The sequence below is a fragment of the Phyllostomus discolor genome, chromosome 10 (genome assembly GCF_004126475.2).
Source record: "Phyllostomus discolor isolate MPI-MPIP mPhyDis1 chromosome 10, mPhyDis1.pri.v3, whole genome shotgun sequence".
NCBI classification, from domain to species: Eukaryota; Metazoa; Chordata; class Mammalia; order Chiroptera; family Phyllostomidae; genus Phyllostomus; species Phyllostomus discolor.
In genome coordinates, this window is record NC_040912.2 from 75142865 (window position 1) to 75170773 (window position 27909).

General features: G+C 46.1%; 1 protein-coding gene across 1 annotated transcript; it reads right to left on the reverse strand.

Annotated features, from left to right (window-relative positions):
- Positions 1-57: 57 nt before the first annotated feature.
- RBM28 (RNA binding motif protein 28) lies at positions 58-27818 on the reverse strand. Its single transcript, XM_036010871.1, has 19 exons — positions 27581-27818; positions 24289-24447; positions 23876-23970; positions 23405-23480; positions 22751-22843; positions 21669-21745; positions 20653-20858; positions 20346-20488; positions 18385-18457; positions 15552-15661; positions 12669-12742; positions 11753-11888; positions 10485-10549; positions 8382-8540; positions 6408-6557; positions 5998-6072; positions 3400-3656; positions 2702-2801; positions 58-1542 (listed from the first exon to the last, which is right to left on the reverse strand). The coding sequence occupies exons 1-19, from the start codon at positions 27696-27698 to the stop codon at positions 1408-1410; spliced, it is 2301 nt and encodes a 766-aa protein (XP_035866764.1). The 5' UTR covers positions 27699-27818; the 3' UTR covers positions 58-1407.
- Positions 27819-27909: the final 91 nt, after the last annotated feature.

Consider the following 27909-nt stretch of genomic DNA (forward strand, 5'->3'; position numbering starts at 1 on the left):
GTTAACTTCTTACTATGGGAAACTTCAAACGTTCACAAAAGCAGAGAGAATAGAAGAGAATAGTATAACAAATCTTTATTTACCCATGACCAAGAGCAACCAACTCATGACCAGTTTAGTTTCCATGTGACATTTTGATTTCCTTGGCCAGCTCCATCATCACACGTGTCTTACAGGTGTGGTCTGGCCAGCGCAGAGAACTAGAGGCTTGCTGGAGACACCCCACGTCTGCCAGCACAGCCCGTTACACTGTGGCAGCCGTGCTATTCCTGCACAACGCAGGCTCAGACCCTCCCACCAGAGGGAATTCACGTTTGTTCCCGGTGGTCTCCATCGGGTCAAACCCACTGCGTCCCTCCAGGCTATCGTGATCCTCTCGGACCTCCACTCTCTTAGTGTTCACCCTCCCTCCCAGCTTTTGTGACGCTGCAAATTCTGAAAAGTAATGAAAGTCATCTCTCCCTGCTCAGAGGTTAGTAAGAGAAAGAATATGAACATGTGTATGAAATCGAGTTTAGGGCTGGGAAGGATCACACGAAATTTTTAGTTAAACTCCTCATTGCATCGGTGAGTAAACTAAGACCCAGAGGGTCCGTGTCTGGTTCCAGGCCATCCGTTAGGTGAAGGCCGGTCAGGCGACAGCCCAGGCCTCAAGCTCACTGCCCTGTCGGCCACCTCTGCCCCCTACGTCCCCAGGGAGAGGCGCCCAGTGATAGAAAACGCTGGGTATCACCGGCCAGGCTGCAGTCTGCAGACCACTGACAGCTGACTTCCTGTCAACTACCAATAACCCACTCACTTGGCAAACAGTTATCAGATATTGCTCTCTGCCAGGCCCTGCTGCCCTCAATTACTTTCCGAGTGAATTTCTCCACCCTCAGAGATTAGATTGGAAATGATTTTTCTCTGCTCCTTCTTAATCAATTCCTGCAGCACATAGGACTCTGAAACTGAATTAGAGTTAGATTGTCAAAAATGTTCATAAATAATAAAGGACTCACATATAGTAGAAATGAGAGGCTGTTACTCAAAAAGCCACAAAATATCTTATTTAGAGAAGACACTAAAAATATACATCTTAAAAATTCAGCACTCAAGAATGCATTTTACAGTTGTTTCCATTTGAGAAACAGAGAATTAAAATGGGCAATAACTACAGACACAAGTTCACATGATAACCTGGATAATGTGCAAGAAGCATCACAATGTTTTTCTGATATCTCTCTTCACGGTTAACTAACCGCACGAAGTCCGGATGTGTGCAGCCCAGGGAGCCCCCGACACACTGGCGGTGCCCTCAGGGGGTTTCTTTCCCTGAGCACAGACACCGAGGGGAGGGGTGGGTGGGGCCAGGGAGCTTCACCAAGAAGCGCGCAGTCCGGCTTCTCGTCCAGTCTGCTGGCGTCATCAACTGTCAAACCATCTGCTCCTCTTTGCAAGAGGCACGCCTTTAGAAGGTCCCAATAGTTTCTGCTTATACTGCTCCACCAACTGGTTGAAGCGCTTTTCTGTCTTATTTCCCTTAGCTTTCTTCTTAGGCACCTACAAACGACAGGTAAGGAAACAAAAGACAGTCAACTTCAAGCAGTAAGTATCCCCTTACCTTAAGGCCGCCCAAGAGAGAAAACAAGTAGAGTTCTTGACCACCACATAAGTGGTCTTTCACGGTAACCAAAAAGTTGGAAAGATTCTTTGTTCTGGAATTCTACTAAAAAATGCAAAAAGGACCGACAGAATTGGAAAATCACTACTCGGCAACCCACACTGAAATGATGGATCTCAATGGCAGCCCTCCGTGGTGCCAAAGCCATCGGGTGAGAGGCTGACGGAGGACCTCGCAAATGGAGGGACGAGGCAGACAATCCCCAAACCCACAGGTGAATTTGAGCATCACCAAAAACGGGGCACCCAGATGTTAGATGCCTTAGGATATGATGCACCAGAAAACACCCAGCATTACCTATGAGGTACTTTTACCAAGAAAACGAACTTGAATCCAGTTAAGCCTCTAGACCTCGCTACCAGTGTGCAGACAACACGTGGTGCTACAGGAACGAGTTACACAATGCCACAGGGAGCAAAGCAGCTCCACCCGAAGCGCAGAACATTCTAAGGGGGAAACGACCCGGTCTCGCCCACAAACTAACAGCATGGGAGAACAGGGGCTGGTGAGGAAAACCGGATCTTATAGGGGAAAAATTTAAGAGATATAAAAACCAAATTAATGTGTGCACTTTGAATCCCGATTCATACAAACCAACTATAAAACATTTTTGGGGTAATTGGGAACATTTTAATATGGTTGTGCACTAGACTTTAAGGATTCTTATTAAAAGTTCATTCGATGTGAAGTTCTGTGTGTGTGGTTAAGGCCTGATCAGTTGTACATGCATTCTGGGGTATTTTTCTGAGGTATTTTTCTGAGCAATATCCATTTCCGCACGAGGCACATTTTACAGGTGACGTGAAGTTTACTTCAATATACTGGAGGCAGGTAACTGTGGAAGCACAGTAACTGATGTGTGGGGGCCTGTTTTCCTCTTCTCCCCACTTTCAGGACCGCGCACCTCCACACCCCCTGAAGCCCGACATGTGGCTGCAGTCCAGAGCGCTTCCTTTCCCCAGGACTCATCAGGGCGCAGGAGTGACCGCCAGCCCCCGCAGGCCTGTCATACCGAAGCCTCGCGCCCCACAGGCTCACCTGCTTGGAGGAGGATTTCTGCTTCTCTTGCTGCCGCTGGTTTACCTGGGGCTTTGGCTTTTTGGGAGGGAGAGACTTCACTTTGCCTTTGTCCCGCAACCTGAAACAAACGGTCAAGAGTCATCCCGAGTTCTTCCTCTAATTGGTACTCCTGAGGTTCGCTCAGCCAGGAAGATAAAATGCCTTTTCTCACCCTGGCCTCTTCTAAGCCTAGGATAAGTCATTCTAAAAAGGGATGCTGCAACAGAACGTCCTATGACTCAACGTTTGTATATTTCGTTTTTGTTTTGGTTTAAAACCTCAAGAGAATCTCAAAAAACCTTTATTTAACAAATATTTTTTTAAAGAACAACTTTTGTTCATAGCACTCAACCATTGCCCCAAACAGAAACCGCGGGGAACCTCAGCTGACAGACGGCCACCTGCACGGGAGGCGGCTCTCCGGAAGACGAGGGAATGGCGTGAAAGCCCGCCCTGGGAGTCTCCCTGGCCGCCCCCCCCCCGCTGCCAGTCCCGTTCTGGCCTCAGTGTGATCCAGGAACAACCCTCTGCTTGTGTTTTAACCCTTCATACGTGGCACTGGCGCAGCACGAAGCACCCTGGCCGTCCACATGGAAGCCACCAAGAGGAAAAGAGCTAAGCAGAAGCAAACCCTCTCCGAAGCCACCCGTGTCCCACGCCGCCGTCCTGCATCTCACCTAATTTTCGGGCCTCGGTGTGAGGGGAGTGCCAGCACCTTCCTTCTCTTCTTCCCGTCGGGCAGCTCCACGTGCTCCACCTCGGCCTTGGTCTGGAATCCTGACCACGACGCAGAGCCCGCCCTTCCCTTCCGCTCTGGGGGGGCCTCGCTTTGCTCCGCAGTGTGGTTTTGAGCTGCTTTCTGTTGCTGGTCTTTCCCGAGCCCCCGCTGCTCCTGCTGGGGCTCACCAGCCGTGGACTTGGATTTCACTTGTTGCTGCATAAACAAGAGACCACCATCTGGTTTCTGGATGTGGTTTATATGCTAGAACCACTCAGCTCAAGAGGAGCTTTGTGTGAGCTTAGTGAAACAGTTTGGCCCAAGACAGAGACTACAGGAAAGTGGATACAAGTGGTTCACAGGCCCTAATATGGGAAGAGCTGGTTGCTGGGTGGGGCACACAATAGCCACTGCCCCTTCCATGTGCAGACACGGGGAAAGCACATGCACGCACCAGGTGTGAGCAAAGTTGGCAAGAAAACGAAGGCTAGTAGCGTGGAACAATTATGAAGGTGTGACGAGTGTGTAATGGGAATACCAGGAGAAGGAAAAAAAAAAAACAGAAGAAGAGTGGGGGGAACCCCTTACCTACAGAGAAACAAAGATAACATTACACTGGATTTCTCCTCAGAAAGCATGTAAACAAGGAAAGAACAGAGTGAAATATTTAAAGTTTGGTGGGGGTGGGGGAATGCACCAACCTAGAATTCTCTATTCTGTGTAATTATCCCTCAAAAGTGAAAGAAAAATAAAGATTTTCTCAAATGAAATTAAAAGAGATCTGTCACCAGTAGACATGCCTTGCGAAAAATGCCAAATGAATTCCTCAGAGAAGAAAAAGGACCCAGGTTAGGAACGCGAACCTACATACAGAAAACCTCAGAGAATGAATAAATGCATCAAGGTTGGTACGTATTTATGTTGCACTTAAGTGGAAAAAGAAAAGGAAGATTCACATGAAATTACTGTTGTCATCTGCGCTTTCACCTGGAAACTGAGATCGGCGAAGCGATGCGCAAAGACCTGCCAGATGCCTGTTACGCGCCAGTCTCTGCTTCAGAGCGGGAAGGGCGCAGGTGGCAGATCAGTGTCAGACTCATGGAGATAAGAGACACACACACAATACAGCGAAGTGAACACTAAAGGAGAGTCTGAGGAAGTTCGCGAAGGTGCAGATAATGAGATCGCATCTCCTTTGAGGGAGGCGGAGAAATGCTCCCCGAGGAAGGACACTGGGTGTGAAGATGGAATCCGGGTCAGGTGGCCGGGGCGCTTTTACACAAAGAGCCGTATGGACATAAATGTTGTCAAATAAAGTCATCAGAACGGTTTTGTTTTTTTTTTTTTTTTTAAGTCAGCAGCTTCAGAATCACCTGAAGCAATGACCTAAGGCATAAGTAAACTCAGGATAACAAAGTTGTCCTCCACAAAAACCACATCCAGGTTCTCCACCCAGGGCGTGTACTGACCCCTTACCCTGCCCTCCGTGGCTCATGCCCACACTATGCACCAGAGAGGCTGCGAATGCTTGGCGCTGTGCATGCTCAGGTACAGCAGCCATATCAGCTCTAAGAGCGTTGGTATCAAGAATCGTCTGGTCCTACGTGCCCTGGGTGAGGGTGGGTAAGAGACTGAGTATGAACTGTGTGCGGACCATACACACGTGAGACAACTTACATGTAGTAACTCATGTAATCCTCATTAAGCACTCGAGACGAACACTATTAATCTCATTTCACAAACTAGAAAATGAAGCTGAGAAAAGTAGTAACTTGCCGAGGAACTCGGAAAGCAGCCCTGGCTGGTGTGGCTCAGCAGACTGAGCACCGGCCTGGGAACCAAAGGGCAGCAGGTTTGATTCCCAGTCAGGGTGCATGCTTGGGCTGCGGGCCAGGCCCCCGTGGGGGGGCACTCAGAAAGCAACCGCACACTGATGTTTCTCTCCCCCTTTCTCCCTTCCTTCCCCTCTCTCTAAAAATAAACAAAAATCTTAAAAAAGAAAGCAAGCAGCAGAGGCCGAGTTTGAACACAAGTATTCCGTCCCCACAGTCCCTGTTCTTCCCTCCATATCACACTGGATTAAAAGCAGCACTGAGACTACCAAGCGTCACATTTTTGCAGCTGCCTGAAGAAAGAATGAATTATGAAAGAAACAGCTTAAATCCACAAGTAAGGCAACACTTTAATCTTAACTATTATTCTGACAAGCACCATCAGCCAGCACTGCACGAGAACTGCTGGTTGGGAATAACATCGGTCTGCTCCTCCTTCCTCCTTCGCCCCCGCCTGTGGAGCTGTCACCAGACAGGCGGAAGAGAGGAAGGTGGCCTGGAGAGCGCTAGGGAACTGAAAGTCAAGGGTGACAAAGAACCTACTGAGGTAGAGACCTACTTCAAGGGGACAGGACCACAAACTGAACAGAAGTTTAAACATGGCCTTTAAAAGTCGTTCTAACTGAACTATGCACTTAAAAACAGTTAAGTTTTATGCTATGTGTTAACAAGCCACAATTTAAAAACAAAACAAAAGCAGAAAAAAAAACACTTTGGTTCTGTACCTGGCTGCGCTGGATCCTCAGTTCCTTTATTTTAAGCTTCCTTCGATCTTCCAAAGAGAACTCCACTATTGGCCTCTGCGTCAGAAGCAGACAGAACGTCACTTGTTAGATTTCCTAATCTCTGAGTGCAACGAGCTGAGCTGCCCTCATCAGTGCCCTCCCTTTCTGCAAGGCAGAGGTGGCTGCTCACTCACTCTCCTCAGAGGTAAGGGGCCAGCTGTGTAAACAGCCTAGCCGGTTTAGAGTTCCTGCCAATCATTTCATTACCTGAGCCACTGCTCATTGCCTCCGTCGGCTTGCTACTGTTTCCCATCACTCAAGTGTCAAGAGGGCACCAGGCGCAAAGGAGAGGGACGGTTTTCTGCGAGCGGCCCTCAGGGGGACAGCCCTCCCCTCAGGACGAGGCTCACCTTCTGAGGCCCAAAGATCTCGGGGTTGTTGTTGACGTGGCGCAGGGCTGCCAGGGCGTGCTCGTGCTCCTGGAACTCCGCGAAGGCGTAGCCCAGGGACTGACCCTTCATCTTCCCACGAACTCCTCGGAGGTCCCGCATCACCCGACACTATGAGTAGAAGAAGAAAAAGAATCAGTAATTACCAGATGAAGGGCCGTAACAGATTCAACAAGAATCTGTTTTGCGGACAGATTCTTCATCCAGATCGCCACCACCAGAGCTGTACTGAAATGACACCTGTGACTGTCCGTCTCATTAGGCGGAACAGCACTACTGAGAGCACAGAACAAATTAAATTCATATTGTCAGGCTTTCTAAGAGTTTAACACCAACCTACAGAGAAGCGTGCATCTAAAACCAACCTGTCAAAGGAAAATGATAGTAGCTAACTATTGACAACATACACAAGTTGAGAGGCCCGTGGCACCTGAAGCTGCATAGTAAGTTAGCACTGAGGATCAAGTGTAGTCCCCATATCCCGTCACTGTAGAAACCACTCAGAAGGGAGACTGATGAAGAAGGGCCTGATGGCTTCAGATAAGAAGCACATTTCCAGCATGGGGAAGAGCCTGCCCAACACGCAGTCTCAGAAAGACAGAAACCAGCTTCAGCTGTCTTTGCTTGGCAACCAGATTCTCTGCTGTGACCTTTCCCTAAATCCTCTAGCTGAATATACTAGGCGTCCTGGGGCACTGAGGCACAGGAAGGAATTCTGGGAAAACTGATCGTTCACACGCTATTACTCCTGGAAGCTGCAACTGTCATGTATGGGTGAGGTCCAGCGTTAGGAACACTTGGTACACGCCTGGTACCTGCTCTGTGCTAGAACTGTGCCATCTCCTGCAGGGAAATCAAGAAAAGCATCAAATGGGGTTCCTGCCCTCAAGAAGCTTACTATCTTGGGGAGATGCTACACACACACCTATGAAAGAATTACAGAGAAAATTCAGTATAATGAAAATATTGTAAAACCCATAATTTCTCCAGACGACGATAGGTTTTAACTACATGGACACTCACTAAGTGTTGTGGATGCTGACACGAGGAGCACCACAACTGCCCCCGTTCCCGCACCACCCCAAACAGCTCTCTCTGTCAGGAGCAGCGTCAGATGCGTGCTGGTATGTTCACATTCTCTCACGTAATTCCCCAAACACCAACCCCAGACATCTGGGTGTGGCTTTCCGAGATGAGGAAAAGTTTATAATGATGAAACAGAGCAGAGCAGGTTTGTAATACTGGCTCCGTTACTTTCTCAGTAAACACCGACCAGAGGACCACTATGTGCCGGGTGCCGTGCCAAGGACTGGGAACAGTGAGGCGACACTCGCCCTCAAAGAGCTCGGTCTGGTTGGAGGAACGGCTGACAATCTCAGGACGGTGTAATAGGCAAGCGCTATGGCCCGGGGGGGCAAAGGGCGCCGTGGGGGAGCAGAGAGGTTTCCGCTCCCACAGTGCCTGACCACGTCTCGGTGGTGTGAACCCGGTGCCTGTCCACACAGCTGCTGCAGACCTGCGCGGCTCCCTGCGCTCGGCACGGGGCCCTGGGAATGCCTACCACAGGCCAAGGTAAATGGTAATAAAATGCTCTTCTAAACAGCACAGCACACAGATTATTTTCTCTGCAAGAAAATTAACATTACAGCACCTGGTATAATGCTGAGCACACAGCAGGGATTCAATAAATGCTTGCTAAAATACTTCACTAGGGCAGAGACACCCTCACATTCTACTGCAATTTGGTCAGATGTGAAAAGCAGTTCTTAGAAGAGGAAAAAAAACAGGCATGAAAACTGCCAAACTCAGCCCTGTCTGCTGGCAATGTGTCCACAAGAAAATCTGTCAATCTGCTGGCAGCACAGCCTGAAAATCAATGCTCGGTCTCACCCAGGACAGGCACCAGAGTTCCGAGCAGGCGGGGCCAGCTCTCACCTCCTTGATGCGCACCCCCTTCTCCCCGCTGGTGGCATTCAGGAGCAGCTTTCTGAGCTGTTTGTCGTCCACAGCCTTGGGAAGATTGTGCAGGCAGAGCCTGGTGCGGGAGACGAAGATATTCTGGTCCTTCAGTTTCTGATGCTTCAGGAGCTCAAACTGAAAGAACAACGAATTGTTAACAGTCCGATCCACCCTTTAAAAATGCAGGCTCACAGTCCTCCAAAAGGAAAGAACCATGACCCCACCCAATAACTAGACACGTAAAAAGGAGGGAAATCTCCCACCCTGCAGCCTTCTGATGCCCAGCACAAGGAAAGAGAGGTTCAGGGGGCGAGATGGTGAGAGGCTGACAGAGTCATGGGCAGAGTCAGACAGAACCCAGCCCAAATGGTAAAATTATCTGTAAGTTTTTTAAGCCACAATTTTTTTTCACCTACTAAGTAGAACTGTTGATCAAAGTGTAACTTAGCAGTAATGCCAGGCCAAAATGTGGAAATATACATAAAATCCTGACCTCAAAACTTGGTCCAGAGTAAATAATAAACAATACTGCCGTTAACATTTATGTGCAGTCCTGATCGACCTGCCAGCTCAAACTACCTAGTCCTTCCAAAAGGAAATTCGATGTGTTTAAGTGCTTGAAAGAACACTGTCTCGTCTCCACTCTGCCACCTTGAGGCAGAGGGCTGACCATGACCACGGAACCGACGTCAGCCCCTAGAGCACCAGCCTCCACACGCTGCACAGAGCACGGACCCCAGCGCGGCCTGTCTCTAAAATCAAAAGGGTTACACTCTTCTCCTGATTTGTTTTTAAAATTAGGTTAGTAGAGAAAAGTTTTAAATTAATTAAGCCTCTCATTCCTGCTGCTCCTTGTCTGGCAAAGGTACTAACAAATCACAAAATAAACAGATACTCTGGAAATGAACAGCAAAGGGATATTTGGAGAGGCCTCAGGTCGACAGTCTGACACTCCTTCCAGGAACCGCTGTGCCTGCTGTGAATTACAATGCAGATCACCTAGTGAGCTTTCTGCTAGAAAAGTTCGTTCTAAGAGAAAATTAAGTGTGTCCCCATTGCATTACGGTCGGAAAAGGGCGTGCAGTGCCCCCGAATACCATCCTTTCCAGGGGCTCTCTACCAAAAAGGCCGAGAGCTCTAGGCAGGAAACCAAACACAGAGAGACGCACTGCCTCTCACTGTCGTTCTCACCCCAGCCCACCATCGTCTGCACTTTCAGGTGTCACAGCCAGTTCTGTTAATGGTTATGCATCTTTGCCACTCCAGGTTGGCTTAGCTTTTTAAAAGTAGGCTATATGGCAAAAGTAAAAGTTACAGGGTACTGACATTACCAGGCAGGAGAGGAATTGAATGGCATCAGTTAGCAGTGGAAACTCTCATAACTTGGAGCTTTCCAAAAATGGTTTTATAATCCATAGAGACATCATTCTCCTCCCCAACTGGACACATTAACTATCCCAAGACTCACATCGACCTTCTCCCTACTTATTCCAGTCCACTCTGAACTTCCTTTCTCAGGTTATCCTGCATTTACACTGACACCTAATTATACTGAATACACAGCCCTAGCCTCTGTCTGCTGTATGATCAATCTCCAAGCATACTATTCAGCAAATATTTACTGCTGAGCATTAGGAAAACAAAGAATAAGATCCAGCCTGTGTCCTGGCTGGTGCGGCTCAGTGAGTTGAGTGCCAGCCTGAGAATCAAAGTTCAATTCCCAGTCAGGGCACGTGTCTGGGTTGCAGACCAGGCAGATCCCCAGTAGGGTGCATGTGAGAGGCATCCACACACTGATGTTTCTCTCCCTCCCTTCCCCCTTTCTCTCAAAATAAATTTAAAAAATCAAGATCCAGCTTGTATAATGGCATATAATGCTGACAGAATGTTATACGCTCATGTAATATTGGGTTACTTGCTGTCTCACCTGTGTGCTTCTTTTTTCTCTAACAACAGTATAAGTGTAGCTTGTCACTGAGACTCAGCTCTTTGAGGAGCACCTCTGATTCAATAATTACTATCTGTTGATGTATATAATACCTCGTGCAAATCCTGGAGGCTGATGCCTGACCTACTCACCCGTTCTCTTTTGGCCATATCGGCAGCGCTCACACCCTCCGCAGCCTTCGTCCCAGCACGAATCACTGCAGAAAGAAGGAAAAAGGCCAGGACATCAGCAAGGGAATTTTCACTGAGCAACAAGAGGAATGTGATTTGAATGATGCAAGCTCTTTGCACAGGGCCCAGAGGACTACGCTGGCCAGGACACAGCGGCATTTGGGTAGGACCAGAAATAGGCTACAGGGCTACGTTCTCAGCTCGGGGCTGTTCTCAGGAACACACACTCTGAACATTTTGTAATTCTGTTCCTCTTCTCCTTCCCTCCCCTCAAAGAAGCTCCATCAACATGCTCAATATCAGATGGAAAAGCCTAAAGTTCTGAAAACAAGTACATTTTAGGCATGTGGACTGCAAAACTGCTCTACCTATACCCTGCCCTCGGAATTTCACTGCTTTTCACGTACTTGCGGGCCATTACTAGGTGGTGAAGTAAGCCAGCCCAGGAAACAGCCACGTCACCATATACAGGCCTAGTACGGAAGGCTAGTGACCTAACATCACTAGTCCGGGCTGTGCAGCTGTGCAGCAAGTGGGCTGACAAATACTGTATGGCCTGGAGGCAGGGATTCTCTATTTTATTTTTTAATCAAACCTAATTTCTGACCATCTTCCTGGAATTAAGGGGAAGGCACTCAGTATACTTTATTTTTGTTTTTCTTAAAATTTTTATTTATTTATTTTTAGAGAGGGGAAGGGAAAGAGAGGGAGAGAGACATCAATGTGTGGTTGCCTCTCATGCACCCCTGCTGGGGTCCTGGCCTGCAACACGCATGTGCGCTGACTGGGAATCGAACCTGTGACCCTGTGGCTCGCAGGCCAGCACTCAATCCACTGACCCCACCAGCCAGGGCTCAGTGCACATTTTAGACCCATGAATATTCAAAAGAGTAGTTTTAGCCATAATTTTCACCCCTTCAGAAAACCTCTTATTAAAAATGATGATAGGAAGCAGAGGTAATTTGAGGTTTTCCTCCCTCTTTGCCCTCTGAGGAAAGGGACTAAAGGCAAGCGGGCAGAAAAGACGACGAGACTGGTTCACTTACAAATCGGGTACGGCTTTCCTAAAGGAAAGCGACATCGCTGAAGTGGAATAACAACATAACGCTGCTGAGAGGGCACTTGGGGTTTCACTGTGAACGTGCCCCCAGCATAACATCGCCGGGCCCCTGTCACACACAAGGCCCGCTCCCCAGATGCCCAGCCTGCGTCTCCCCTCCGCTACTCACAGCCTTCGCGGGCCAGGTACAGGTTCCGGGTCCCACTCGGCTTCTTCACCTTCTTGGTCCGGAGTTTTGCAGCCTCGTCTCGGGTCACTGCCAAGTCCACCTTGAGCTGCCGGCCATCCAGTTTCAGCCCACCACCCTGTTAACACATTGCAACCCTCTCTCTTAAAACACGTCATACATAAAAGCTAAGCCCCTGACAAGGAGCACCTGGGAATGGGAACCAGTGCACCCCAACTAAGCCATGGAGCCCAGCCCCAAGACGTTCTGGCCCAGCTAACGGTATTTACTAAAGCTGTGCGAAAGGGCACGTGTGTGTTCAGGGCAGTCAGCAATTTATTTTATGGGTGGTGATCAGGCCCAAAGTAAGCCCAAACTGAGGAAAATGATCTGTAAACTGGACAATTTTTAGTAATCTAAGGAAACCTTATGAAATGGTAGTGTTAACTCTACTGAAAAAAATTTGAGACTATGGTGATAACATATAACTATCTGAAAACAATTTACACTTGGTTATGGAACACATGGAAAAACTCTGCACCACCCACACTCTCTCGCAAACACCCAATCACACTTCGCAGACGGCCCACTCCCTTCTCGTCCCAGTCCTTCGTGTCACCGGCCTGGGATGGAGGCTGACACACAGACAGTGGTCAATAAGTACCAGGTACATCCTTCTCCCCATTCTCACCTATAACATAGGGATAATAATGGTACCAACCTCATATGACCCTATAGGGCTGATATGAGGATTAAATAAGGCAATGTATATGCCTATCTAATGAGAGTACCTAACTAAATGTTCAAAAAAAATGTTAACTTTAGTATTATCGCTTTACTACTCACTACATGAACACCAGCTGGCGCCGCTAGGAACCACCACTGCCTACGTTACAGGTAGAGGACACGTCTTCCTTACCTCAGCCTCTGGAGAAGCAGCTGCAAGGCACTTCTGAGCTGCCTCTTGAGTCATGAACTGAGCAAACGCGCAGCCTGCACGGGGAGACAAAACTAAGTGAGCTGCTGCACCCCCACACCCCCTCAGGAAGCCACAGACAATGCTCGGAGGTGGCAGGCTGATGCAGGTGGGGTGGCAGTGGCGTCCTTCAGTGAGACGCCGTGAGACAGGCACTGTGCCAGGCACTGAAGGGTCGAAGAGAGACAAAGCAGCACACCTGCTCCCAAGTGAGATTTTATTACTTCCTTCATCTTTTCCAGTGCTCCTAGAACTTCGGTCCTCTCATGTCTCTCCTTAATAACAAATATCCACAGGAAATGCTGGAGAAACTCCAGCCTCACATTTTATTAGGCATCATTTATTGCACGCCAGTCAAAGGATTTAGAAACTGAGGCAGCGATCACTTAGCCCTGAAATCGATACAGATCTCACTGTCATCATTGTCCCTTGGGGGGCGTTAGACAAGGGGACACCCGCCTCCGGGAGTCAGAGGCCCCGGCCTCTGTTGAACGAACACAGCAGTGAGCGGGCACCGTGCGCTCCGCTCCCCGCACTCGCTGCAGAGCTCCCACAGGTACACCTCACTAGGTAGACGCGGGGTCAATCAGCCCACCCGATTTTCTGCTACTGATAAAAAGCAGCTTTTATAAGCAAAGAAAAAAAGAAGTTCACCTTTTGGTAGACTCCAAAAAAATATATAAGTTTCATAATATTAGGTTAGTATTCCCTCACATACGGGAACATTACATTTCCTAAAGCCACTGGGGCCCTGCTCTTTTGTCCCCCATTACAATGGATGCCAGCCCTGGCCGGTGTGGCTCAGCTGGTTGGGTGCTGTCCTGCAAACGGAAGGCCCTGGTTTGATTCCCCGTCAGGGCACATGCCTAGGTGGAGGGCCCAGTTCCTGGTCGGGGCACAAATGAAAGGCAACCAATCGATGTTTCTTTCCCTTTCTTTCTCCCTCCCTCCCTTCCTTCCTAAGCCCTCTCTCCCTTCTTCTCTTTCTAAAAGCAATAAAAAGTGTCCTCAGGTGAGGGTTAAAAAAAAGAATGACTGGCAGCAGACTAACTGAAGGAATGCATCAGCAGGCCAACCCAAGGGCCACCGTTGAGTGAGGTCTTTCCTGCCACCTCTGGGAAAGACCGAGTGCCCCACCCTGCCAGTCCTTCATTTACATTTCTGTCATAGCACCGGTCAGGTGGCGTCTTCCCAAAGAGACTGGACACCTCAGGAATAAGGGCCATGTTTCTTGGCTGTCTCTATATCCCTAGCCCCTACCATAATGCTTGGCATTCATAAATATTCGATATAAAGAAACAAATAATAAAGAAATATGGGGAGGGAATGTTTCTAATAGGCAGATTAGCCTATTTGTCTAATATGGAAAAAATGAATACTTCTGAGTGGGTAAGAATTTTATCCTTGGAACTTCCAGAGTCAGTACTGGGTTCAGTGCTAACACTTCCCTAAAAGTCTGCACATAATATTTGGCTCCTCCGGGCAGCAAAAGGGCATGCTGACAGGGACAAACTGGAGGAGGGGGCCGAGGCTGTATGAGTGAACAGGCAGAAAAAGCGCCAGAAAAATTTAGTGTGAACTAGGGAAAGGCATCCATCCATACATTAAGAAATATGAAAACTATGCTTCCTAAGATCATTAACTCTCATCTACGATTAGCAGACCAAAACAGAGATTGTAGAGAATATCATCAACTGCAGACTACATTCTGAAAATACCAACCTATATATGCTGCACTGAAAAAAGGACAAAAGACATCACAGTAAAGCAATGCCCTTCCATACCTGGGACATTCTATGTAACTCTAGTTGCCCGTTTTTAGAAAAACGTACTGACAGTGGAGAAGGTCCAAGAAGAATAATTGAATATCAGAGCTAAAAGACCTTAAGTGATTACTCTAGTTAAACCCACTAATTTTACAGATAAGAAACTGAAGCCCCCAGCAGTGAAATGATTTTCCAACAATCACCCAGCTGGCCTATGGCTTAGCTGGGATTAGATTGCTAATCTCCAGGAAGCGGTTCCATTTCTTTCCATTACACCGCCTAATGTACATCTTTCTTAGCCAAGTAAAACCCAGAAAATGCTCAGGTCTCATCAGTTTGGAAAATAAGAAGATTTAGAATGTAGGTTATTAATCCACGGATAAGCTCCACAGAGCCCACAAACCCTCAGAAGTGGCATTTTTCTGAGGAGAGAGTTCACAGCTTTTGGTAGATCGCAAAGGAATCAAGAATCAAAATGAATTAAGAATTTACTGCTTTAGGAGAACGACAGCAACTGATGAAATCAGAGATTATGAATGGGTTGAAAAGATGTCTCCTCACAACAATATACTGAAATAAGGAGTGGTTGACCCTGGAAGCTCAAAAGAAACAGCTTTAGGGGAAAGAACCTGCGGCGGCATCCTGTTGCATGGTTTTCTTTCTGACTGTTACCACTGCAGGGAAGTTTCTGTCAGCTTCCATCTCCCCCAAATGCAACTAAAAAAGATCTCAGTAACGTCAAGCAACGTGGAATGATTAATACCCATGAGATGCTATCACACTTGAAATGTAAAGAACGACAAATGGAATTCACTACCCTAAAGTAAACAAGCAAGGGCCTTATCGAGCTAGGAAAATTATGGCCGGCAGCCCCAGGAAAGATGCTGAATCTGCTATCGTGGATGACCACCTCAGAACGTTCTTAGTGCTTCGGTGGACCGCAGACCCCTGGGCTGAACGTGGACCCCTCCAGGGCACACACGAGGCTCTCATGTAATCGCGTTAGTGCCCTGGCAGTGGCCTCCACTCTTTTAGGGCCTGACCCGCTGACGGCAAATACCTTTGGAATGCTCTGTGTCCGGATGCAGGACAATGCGGACATATTTCAGGTCTCCGAACTGCTGGAGGAGCTCGCCGAGGTCTTCTTCCTCTGAGTCAAAGGACAGGTTTCTATGGAAAACAATTAGGTCACAAGAAAGGTCAATTACAAAAGTGAGGCCCTGTGCTCGGGTCACAGCATGCGTGAGTCAGACACCAACCAGAGTGGTTCCCTGGCTCATGACCACACTCCCTCGTCAGGAGCAGCACCAAAAGGGGTGACCGCCGGTGGCCAAGTCTCTAATATGGGGCTCTGGCCCTTGACCTCCTGGGTCAGTCAGATTCCCTCTCCCAGGAATTAAAATTCGAAAAGACATATACAAAGAGCGGAAGCTGTAGGTGCAGATTCACTTCAAACAGCAGTGCTCCACCCAAGGGAAACTTCCAAGGAGCCGAGAAGGTTCTGTATCTTGACCTGGGTAGTGGATACATGGGTATGGGGATACATCCATACATAAACATGTACATGTAACTGCAGATACATGCTCGTGTGTGTAAATATGAACAATTCTGCTGACTTGTACGCACGGATTAATGCACTTTATGAAATCTGTAATACCTTAAGAAGTTAAAACAATGGTGGGGTGTCCTCAGGGAAAAGCCCCACGGCCTCCTGCAGCGGAGGGCCAGAAACGCCCGCGGTCTCATCCCCTGCTCGAGGTCTGCTGTTTGACAACTCGGGTTCTGTGTGCTAACCTAACCTTTCTCCAACAAACATGCTTTCTCACGTAAGTTGGCCAAAACTAGTTTCCCTCACTATGAAAATTAGCTTCCCTCATTACAGAAAACTCACAGTAAACTAATAAGTCAAATGTGTCTTACATTCAATAAGCCATTTTCTCCTCTGTGTTGCTACTAAATCCAGGTTTCAGTTAAAATTTTACAAAAGTCAGAAAATCCTTGAAGTGAACAGATTAGAAAGTATAAATTGGCTGTTACAAAGCAGTCACGGGCATGTAAAGTACAGCACAGGGAATGCAGTCAGTAGTACTGTAATAACTGTGTGCGGTGCTGGGGGTACCAGACTCACCGGGCAGATGACTTTGTAAATTGTAACATCTAACCACTATGCTGCACACCTGAAACTAGTATAAAATAACACTGAGTGTCAACTGTAATTGAAATTTTTTAAAAAAACAATTAAGAGGTTTTTCTTTTTTTTTAAAGAAATCCTTCAAAATAACTCAAACAGGGTAAAGTTTAGTGGCTAAGTGCAAAAAAAGAAAACCACATATTATCTCTGTGGGATTTAAAACACGTCGGAAGGAGATTCTGTTCACTAAATCCCAACACCGTGCAGAGTCCTCACTTCCCCAGCTGTGCACAGCCTTCCAGGGGTGAGAAGAAGTCCCAAATAAAAATCCACAATTTTACTTCTCTTAAACTCAGTTAACGTCCCCATAAACAATTCTATCTTGCCCTGGCTGGTGTAGCTCAGTGGATTGAGCGCGGGCTGGGAACCAAAGTGTCGCAGGTTCGATTCCCAGTCAGGGCACATGCCTGGGTTGCAGGCTATAACCCCCAGCAACTGCACATTGATGTTTCTCTCTCTCTCTCTCTCTCTCTCTCTCCATCCCTCCCTTCCCTCTCTAAAAATAAATAAATAAAATCTTAAAAAAAAAAGAAATAGCTACCATTTAAAAAAATTCTACCTTACAGAGTAACTAAGATTAACAAAATAAATGTTCTGCAGTAAGACACATCCTAGCTACATGACTCCTTCTGAGTTGCCTCATCATGTGCATAGTTTTCCTTCTTCCATCCCTTTACCTTCCAAAGTTCTTTGTTCATCTACTAGATGCACACAGAACAGCATCCTTGGTATTGAGGCCACAGGCTTCTAAGTGTGAAGTTTCTTCCTTCCTGTTAGAATCCTCTATGAGTACAAAATTATTTACATGGCAATTCCATGGAACACAGCAGAAAGAAACTATGGACGTGCCGCAAGGAAGAAAGTGGTTACAGCGCAGCACGTACAGGCTGAACTCATCTTGTAACTATGACGGTGTGGGCATGTGTGGGGGTGTTCTCTGAGTAGTGACTACAATTAATTTCATGTGTGTCTTTTTGCACATTTATTTCCTAAATACCCTACACTAAACATAAATTATTTGTACAATACAAACAATCTTAAAAGATTGTACAAGAGGATAAAATACACATCTCTAAAATAAGATTCAAATGGTCCTGCACATTGGCACTTCAGAACGCACAAGAAGGCACACGGAGGCACGCTGAAGATACCCCGACTGTCTGAAAATGCCCGTCTATCGCCATCAGCGGGCCTAAAATAGCAACGGCAACATGAAATAAAACGCAGCTCCATCCGACTCCCTCCCTCAGTTTCCCTGGAAACAGATGGGATACCTCACTTTATTCTGGACACGACTTTAGAAGGTAAGTGAGGAATGAAAAAAGGAATTGTTTGGGACAAGTGGTGTCACCCTCCCCAGGACTCCCCTCAAAACGAAGGCCAGCAAGCAGAATGTGTCCCGTGGTTGAAGAACTGATTTGTTACAAATGATGCCACGCCAACTACGGAGAATGAAATATAAATGGGACAGAAAATGATGATCCCTGCAATGTACCTTCCATCTATAGTTCTGATTCGCCTAGGTTCCTCACTGTTTGGCATGTTCCTAGGGGCAGATGTGCCAATGGTCATGGAGGCATCTAATATCCTGGCCTAGCTTATAAAACTAGTGCAAAAAAAAAAAAATGAAGGGAGGGAGGGAGGAAAGAGAAACCTATGATGGCGGCACAAATAGAACAGTTCTTGGAGTAAAAAGGCATACCTTATAAAAACAGTTTTCCCTTCATTCACATCAGAGGGTAATTTCCGCTTCTTTTTCTTTGAGACTTGTACACCTAAAGTAGAATGAAGAACAACCTTAAAAATACGAGTGTAAGCCATACAGCAAAGGGCTAACTTCTTAAATAGATAAAGATCTTGCATAAATCAATTAAAATCCAATTAAAAATGAACAAAGGATATGCAAATATACTAAAAGAAGTTCTAACTCACTCATAATTAAAGGACACAAGAAATGAGATACTATTTTTCACCAACAGATGGGCAAAAACCAAAAAGATAAAATCCAATGTAGTAAGGGTGTGGGGGGAAAAAAAGATCCCATATACTGCTGTGGAAATGTAAATTTTTTAGAAATATAAAACATGTAGCCCTGACTGGTGAGGTTTAGTGGCTGGATGTTGTCCCACAGACTAAAAGGTCGCCAGTTTGATTCCTGGTCAGGGCACATGCCTGGGTTGTGGGCCAGGTCCCGGTTTGGGGGCATGCGAGAGGCAACCGATCGATGCTTCTCTCACACATCGATGTTTCTCTCCCTCTCTTTCTCCCTTCCTCCCCTTCTCTAAAAATAAATAAATAAAATCTTTTTAAAAAGTATAATGAAGTTAAAAATAAAAATATATATATATTTAATATGTATGTGTGTATGTGTGTGTGTGTGTGTGTGTGTGTGTGTGTATCAAAAACATGTAGGACAGCCCTGGCCAGTGTGGCTCAGTTGGTTGGAGCATCGTCCTGCAGACTGAGAGGCTGAGGGTTGATCCAGACTCAGGGCACACACGAAAGGCAACCACTGCTGTTTACCTCTCACATCGATATTTTTCTGTTTCTCCCCCACCCCTTCTAAAGTAATGAAAAAATGTGCTTGGGTGAGGATTAGAAAAAAAAACCATGCAGAACATTTGAGAAGGAAAAAAATAACAGACATTCATACACATAATATACACTATATTGTATATGCGTGTTTACCTTTAAAGGTATTAATTACCTTTAGATACACCAGAAATGTACAACAATGGTCATCTCTGGGGAGGGACCCTGAGTGGCTGAGGATCTAGCTGTAAGGGAGACTCCCTGTTTGTTTTTAACAAAAGACATACATGCTTATGTACACACAGAAACTTTCTGGAGACACAAAAGAAACAACAGTGGTTACTTTGGGGGTCCTTGGGAGGACTGGTGAGGAAGTTTTACTTTCTATACTATACTCTTCCACAGTGTATTTTTTATTAATGTTCTCTCATTATTATGTACTAGCCCTATAATTTTTTCAAGTGAAAGAACAATAATAGACAGCTGAATCTGGTTATAGAATGCAAGGTCTCATAGTCCCTTCAGTATAAAAGTGTCTTTGACTCTAAGGTATCTACCATTCTCTCCTCATGGAAAAAGCTTATTTCTTCAGATTTCTTATACAGGCCGACCAACACGCCAGATTTACAGAGAAGGAGCAGAAGGGAGTGACCTGGTAAGTGAATGAAAACCTCCATCTAGACGAACTAAAGGACCAGCGACTGGCCACTCCTCGTTCTGTAATGACCTTCCTCCCTCAATAAATGCCTTGAGTTTACTCAACATTCTTGATAAATGTAGCAAGCAACAGGGTTTACCCCCAGGGGTCCTTTATCCCCATCTCAACTCAGAATTGTTTAAAATCCACCTTCACCTTAGATGCAATATCCTGTGTATCCAGTTAGCCAGTCAGCTTGGATAATCGAAAGAGAGAGAGAGTGCCTCAGCATTAAGCTTCGTTTTAAATTCTCTAGAAATCCTGACCCTCAAACACCACTTCAAACTCATTTTAAAAACTCTTCAGAAGGAATTCGAAGTGTTCGTCTTCAGCATTTCAATGTCCATCTGACAGAACACCCCAGGGCTCGACCTAAAGGGCCTGTGCTGCAGTGATGCGCCTGCCTCAGTGGGGATCAAAGGCCGCAGGCAAACCTTCGTCCTCCTGCCCTTCCGTGTCGGTGTCGCTCCGAGCCAGTTCCTCTCCACCATCACCTCCATCGCTGTCCTCCAGGTCGCTGTCCTCCTCAGACGGGTCCTCCTCGCTGCTTTCCGTGGGCGCTGCTCTCTTGGCGGCTCTGCAACGACACAGTTCAGAACTGAGGACCTGCAGGACAGAGGGGGCTATCCCGCTTCCTAACACGTGGCAAGTCTGCAATGATGGGGGCCGGAGAAGGCATCTTCCCCTCGGAGACAGTCCCGAATCTTCCTCTGTTGTTTCAGAACAAGCTGAGTTGCTTACCTCTTGTGAATTTGCACAGGCTTGGCCACCTTTGATTCTTTCTTCTTCTCTTCCTCTTCTTCTTCATCATCATCATCATCATCATCATCACCACCTTCTTCTTCTTCCATATGACCATCATCATCACCATCCTCTTCTCCTCTACCCTCTGCTTTCCTGCCATTCTCTTTACCTAACTGCTGATGTTTAGGTTCAGGTCTCTTCTCAGCTGCACAGGGAGGTAAAGAAAGTTAGGAATTAATTCAGTATCTAAAATAAGGTTACTTTAACAATAGTAACTAATACCCTCCAATTTCTAGTTTCTTTAGTCTTATAAAATCTCATGTATTTTTCTCACTGTATAGAATAAAAGAAAGTATGAACAAAGAAAACAAAAAAAATCAAACAATAGCAAAAGCCCCTCATCACTGAGATTCCTTCAGAGTCTGTCCCATTCATTCATCGAAAGCCTGAAGGCGACCTGGCTCAGAATGAGAGAAACAGCAGCTGAGTCCTCACAAACAGCCCACCATTGCACACAACAGCCAGCACAGCGCACACACCGGAGCCCAGCCATGAACTTCAACCTCGGTGAGTTCTGTTCTCTGAGCTCCTGGAAGCCTAAAGCCACTTGGTTTTTAAATAAAATGCAAGCTTTAAGTTTCCCTATTCTTAATGTTCCATCATTCCTTGTCATGAAAAGCTGAGAAAGGAGAGCAAGTAGAGGGAACAGTGAACTCAGACCGACTCCTCACTCACATCCACACTCAGGAGTGGGCTTAGACTATGTTCTGGGACCAGATCACCAGATAGGACTGTATGAATTGACAACGAGGTCAGACTTTCTGAGCCAGTAGGAATTCAAAGTTTTTCTTACTCCTCAGTCTCATTTTGGGGCAGGGCGAGGAGTAATCTTATGCTTTTGGTATCTCCAGCCCAATATTCTCACTGACAGGCAGGTTCCCTTATACTTTTATAGTAGAGTCTTCTCCGCACTCACCCCAAAACATGCAACCCCCCCCTACCCAGCACCACATCTTACCTGGGGCAGAGGCAGACTGTGTACTTTTATATTTATCTTTTGCCACGGCCCAATCCACGGCTATCATCCGCCCTGAAAAGGACAGAAAAGGAACATCTTTTTAACATTTCTATCTTCTGTAAATGACTTCTTATTCATCAAAGAGACAGTAAAGAACAAAAAGAAAAATTTCCTGCCAATTCAGAAGATGGGTATCCTAAAACAAAACTGCGAACCCTTGCTGGTGTGGCTCAGTGGACGGAGTGCCAGCCTATGAACCACAAGGTCACTGGTTCAATTCCCTGTCAGGGCACATGCCTGGGTTGCAGGCTGGGTCCCCAGTTGGCAGCATGCAAGAGGCAACATATCGATATATCTCTCACATATCGATGTTTCTCTCCCTGCCTCCTCCCTCCCTTCCCCTCTCTCTAAAAATAAATTTAAAAAATAATAAAATAAAATAAAACAGCAAGTAGCTATCTATTCTTTTTAAATTTTAACCTTTTTATCAATGAACAGAAAGTTTGCCTTTCTACACAGCCATCACACCTGGGATAAGATAGAATTTTAAAAAATAATTAGCACAGTGCTTCCAGTTAGATCAACAAGTTTCCGGGTAGACTAGCAAGAGGCAAAACGGGCACACTAGAGTAATTTGCACCACACTGGAGGTGAGACCGTCTCTGAGCCAAGCCCTTCTTTAGTGCCTGGTAGACCAATACCCACAGCAGCATCACTGTCAGTTTCACTGCCCACGGATGCTGAATGATGCCGATAACCAAGAGGGAAAACCCCGCAAATCCCACATGCCCTGGATAGCAACCCACATCTACCAGTGATTTTTTCTGTGATAGTTTTTCACTAGGGATTTAAAAGAACACTCATCACCAAATAAAGAAAAGAAAATAATGGCATGAGTTCTTTTGAGTTTAACCCTAGATCAAGTATCAAGGGTATTTCACCAAAATAGCTTCTATATTAGCAGTGAGACTCTCAACAATGCAAATACCTTTTGAAAATGTAGAAAGTGGGTTACTGTGCTAATTTACCCAAACAGCAGAAATACCTGGGTCAATGGTATGGGTATAGAAAACTTACCCTTTATCTCTTTCATGTTCATACTTTTGAGAGCCTTTCCTGCTTCTAGGAGGTTTTTGAACTGAACAAAAGCAAAACCACGCATCTTTCCATCTGTGTGCAAATGTACAAAGATGTTAGAAGCAGCAGGTGGGGAGCCAACAGACCTAAGAGGGAAATTACTGCCGTAATTTCCAGGGTGGCGAGATGGCCCAAAGCCTGCCAACCAGCCAGCCCCTTCGCCAAAGCTTATGTCCTCCTGCTGCGTGCATGCTGTCTTGGGCTCAGAGAGCAGTGCACTTTCTCAAAGTGTGACTTGTCTTCTAAAACTCGTTCTGATCTAACTAAAAATACCATGGGGGATACCTAAACTAAAAACACCTAACTAAAAATACCACCAGCACTATTACATATGTTTTTATTATTTGTCAGACACTGTGCCCGATACCTTATATATATCACATCATCTGGAGCTCACATTTCTAGTTGTTGTTGTTTTTTTAATTTTTTTATTGTTGACACTATTACAGATGTCCCCCATTCTCCCTTCCCTTTGCCCACCTCCACCCAGCTGTAGTTCTAGTTCTAGGTGCTTAGCTCAAGGGCGATAGAGAAAAAAACCATTATGTCAAATAGTATCAATCTCACTCACACCAAATGAAGGTCTACTGGTACCTGGCTTCCTGGGGATGCTAACTTCTAGGACAGCTCCGTACTGAGCAAACACTGTCTTCAAGTCGTCTTCTGAACACTGAGGACAAAGTAAAGAAGAAAAAGAAATTATCCCAGCAAATAAACATGAAACACTAATGACTAAATTAATTTGTTAATAACAACTTGAATGTTTTTATTCCTTTTTCACTTTTGAAATTAGGACAAACACTTCTAAATAGAAGACATCTTACTTGGTAGCTATGAAGCAAAAAGGACAGATAACAGAGAGCTTTTCCTCCCACCCTTTCTCAAGAAGGCATCCCCTTACTGTCTTAATAAGTTCTGTGTACACAGGCCCATTTGCCACATTCAACAAGACTCGGGTTCATTCCCAAAATGCATTACGCCCAACCCACACCCTCGGCGAGGAGTTCCACCCAAGAGCACCAGCAGCTCTGAGGACAGGTGGCGTCACTGTTCTCCGTCACTCACCTTAAAGCTCAGATTCCGAATAATTAATCTGGCTTTCTTATGTGCCACTTTGGCTTTTTTAGGCTTCTGCTCCTTCTTTGGGGACTCTGAATTTTCTAGAAAAACAGGAGGGAATGGACTAAGTCTGTGCTCCACAACCACCCACCTCTAGGCCCAGAACATCACAGGAAAAAAGCTACTAGCAACAGGTGGCATTTACACGGGGTTCAATATGGCAACCCCCAGGACCACCAGATTTTCCAGACTTACAAGTAAACAAAAGACTAAAATGAGTAACAAAATACATTAGACGGTTTTGGATATCAAAAGCAAATTCAGGAAGCTTTAAATTTAGAAGGTCCCTCCACCTCCACCGCCCTTTCCACCTTCTCCTCACCCAGACAGAAAGCTCCCTTCGGTTTCTGGAAACTCACCCTTTCCTCCCTTTTCCTTGGACTTGTTCCTCAGCTTTTTCTTGGCAATGCTCACGTTGATCTTGCTGCCTTCAAAGGTGGTAATCTCCTTGAGGGCTCTCTGAACATCTTCCGGCATAGAAAACGTGACATAGCCAAAGCCTCGACACACCTTACTCCCTGAGCAGTAAGGGGGTGGGGAAGAGAGAATCATCAGCCAGGAGCCCTAACAAGTCCATTCTCAAAGCTCTCAAGTAGCAGTTACACTGCTAGGCATCAGTTTGCCAAAATCCTCAGGCAGGGTAGAAACAGGTTGACATCGGTGGCCCCTTTGCCACTTTGCTCAGAACTTGTTAGGCTTCCTTTTCTACTTTGGTGTCTTTGCTGGTGGCTCCTCTTCTTCCTCCTTTCCTGACAATCTCAAGATTATGGAGATCCAGGATGAAAATTACACCCTAAAGAAGAACTCAACATTAAATACAAGGGAACGTCACCACAGAGGGTAGGAACAGTAAGTTTGGTAGCTTTGAAAATCACATGTAATGATGCAGCTCCTCCTTGAAACAGATCGGCAATGATGGTGGAGTAAGGCCCTGACAAAAGAACATCAAACAATAAACAGTGCTTTGGGAGCCTGTAGACGCCATTACTACCAACCCTTAGTGATCAATATCAAATTAAACCTTCCCAAAGCAGCTGTAAATATCTTATCTCACCTTACCTTCAAAACACACTAAGGTAAGTAAAGGAAATACTATCATCCCTTCTTTCCAAATCAATAATTTGACATAGAGGAAAGTCAGTGAACTGGTTAAGGTCCCCCAGGGTATTAGCACCTGAATTAATTCTTCATGACCAGCCTCATGCTCTTTCCATGGGACTCCACCAATATAATGGCCACAGAGAAGAATATTAGAACCAAGCAAATGAATAGCTACAAAATGAAAACTATAACCCACCTTTGCCTTTTTTTGCTATGTTTTTAAGTTAACATTTTTGGTAGTAAAATTTTAAGTAATTTACTGTATCAAAAAGAAAAAAGGTGGACCAGGTAGTCTGTCTACTACTCCAAGAAGAAACACAGCTCACATGTTCTGCTTCTTTTTCAACTACACTTAAAGCTGCTTCAGTTATAAGCCCTGAAACACAGGACACTGATTCACCTAAACTTAAAGTTGACACCTGAAACTAGGAAAGTATACTGTGTTCTGGAGATAGGTTTCTTTTCTCTGGGACACCATGGGTGGGGAAGCACATACTCAGACACCATGGGGGAGGGGCCCAGGATGCCAGTGCCTACTGGTTGTTCTGCTGAAAGGCAAAGCCCACATAGAGAGACAGCCTGGTGACTTAGGAGAGAACTAAATGTATGTATGTTCTGGGTAACATCGGGTGCCTATCTCAAGTACCCCTTGAAGTCCTGGTAAGAGGAAGGAATGTTTCTACAATCGAAACCCTTACAATTCATCCTCACTCTAATACATGCCAACCCTCCCTCACAGTGATGTGATGAGCATCAAACAGAATGTGGAGCATACAGCAGTATTCCACAAGTCCGTAAATGGCCCAAGCCAGAAGCCTTGGACTCACACTTCACTCTGACTCCTTTTTTTCTCCTACCCCACAACTGACCCATCAGCAAATCCTCTCCATTTTAACTTCAAAATACCCATATTCCAATTGCTTTTTACCACCCATTGCTACTATTCTGGTCCAACACCACGATTTCTCATCTGGATTATTGCAAGAAGTCTCCCTGCTTCTGTCCTAGTCTCTAACAACCTATTCGCAACACAACAGCCTGACAGCATCTTTCAAAATGAAAGCCAGATAGTACTTACCAGTCCCTGCTCAAAACCAGTAGTTTCCCATCTCCTTGGAGTAAAAGCCAAAGTCCTTGCAATGGCCTGTAAGGTCGTACATGATCTGATACCCAGATTTTACCTCCTAATTCTCTTCCTTTCACTCCTGTCACATAGCATCCTTGAGCTTTCCTTTTTTTAAAAGAAAAAGATTTTAGTGCCCTGGCTGGTGTGGCTCAGTGGATTGAGCACCAGCCTGGGAACCAAAGGGTCACAAGTTTAATTCACAGTCAGGGAGGGCACATGCCTGGGTTGTGGGCCAGGCCCCCAGTGGGGGACCCATGAGGGGCAACCACCCATTGATGTTTCTCTCCCTCCTTTCCCCTCTGTCTAAAAATGAATAAAACCTAAAGAAAAAAAGAGAAAAAGATTAAAAAAGATTTTATTTATTTTTAGAGAGAGGGGAAGGGAGGGAGAAAGAGGGAGAGAAATATCAATGTGTGGTTGCCTCTCATGCACCCCCTATGGGGGTCTGGCCTGCAACCCAGGCATGAGCCCTGATTGGGAATCAAACCAGTAACCCTTTGGTTCGCAGGCCAGCACTCAATCCACTGAGCCACACCAGCCAGGGGAGTACCCTTGAGCTTTCGGTTTCCTCTGCCTAGACTGCTCCTCCCCACTGAAAGGTACATGTTCACTTTCTCACCTCCAGGCCTTCCCTGGCTACTCTATCTGTAACGATGCTACTCTGCACACCTTATACATACTCCCAACACATGTGAGTGTGCACACACACACTCCCTATCCTTCTTCCTTGGCTTATTTTTCCCCTTAGTATTTACCATTATCACTACAAATGTTGCTTGTTTATTGCTTGTCTTCCCCACCTCTAAGACATAAATAAGAGCAAGGTGTTTGGTTTTGTGCACTGCTGTATCCCCAGGACCGTACAACAGTGCCTGGCACATAGTGGGCATTCAATGAATATTTATAAATAACTGAGTAAATGAATAACATAATGGTTAAGAACTCCAGGTCTGATGATCATATTCTGAGTCTGCTACTTACTAGCTGTACAAACTTCAAGCTATATTTACCAAACTTCCCTAAGCTCCAGGTTCCTCGTCTGTAAAATGGGGTTAAGACTCTCCATCTAACAAGAATGCTGAGAAAATTATGAGATAACACGTGTGGCACTCAGCATCATACCTGGCAATCGGTACGCTTTACCGAGATTTTACTGCAAGGTTGCTATTTTCAGTTACACTAAGATCTTGTATGTGAGCGTGCATCATAAACGGAAAGCACTTTGACATTCAGAAACAGAAGACCCTTATGGGCTCATTTAGGGCAGAGTCAGTTTGTAAAAGAAACTCAATTCGCAGACCCTTCTCTTAGGAGGAGATAAAGAATTCCCGCACGCTGGACTTTAAGAGGGTGTCCCCACGACGGCCCCCCTCCACCCCGCTCCCAGGAACCTAGCCCCATCCTCGACCACCCCGCCCCCTTACCTTTCTCAGTCACCACGAAGCACTGCTTCACCGGCCCCACCTGGCTGAACAGCTCCTCCAGCTGCTCACTGCGGGCGGAAGGAGGGAGGCGGCCCACAAACAGGGTCAGCCCCGCCATGAAGCCGGGAAACAAGCTGGAGGGACCGCGAATGAACCAGACAGGCGCACCCAAATCAAAGAGCAGGCTTCAGCTCGGAGACCACGCGAAGCAGCTCAGAGATTCCGGAAGTTGCTCTTTACTCAAAAGAGACCGACGGAAAACGTAGTGGGAGGGGAAGAAACGTTCCGGAATAAAAAAAAAAAAAAAAGTGACTCCAGGGGCGGAGCTT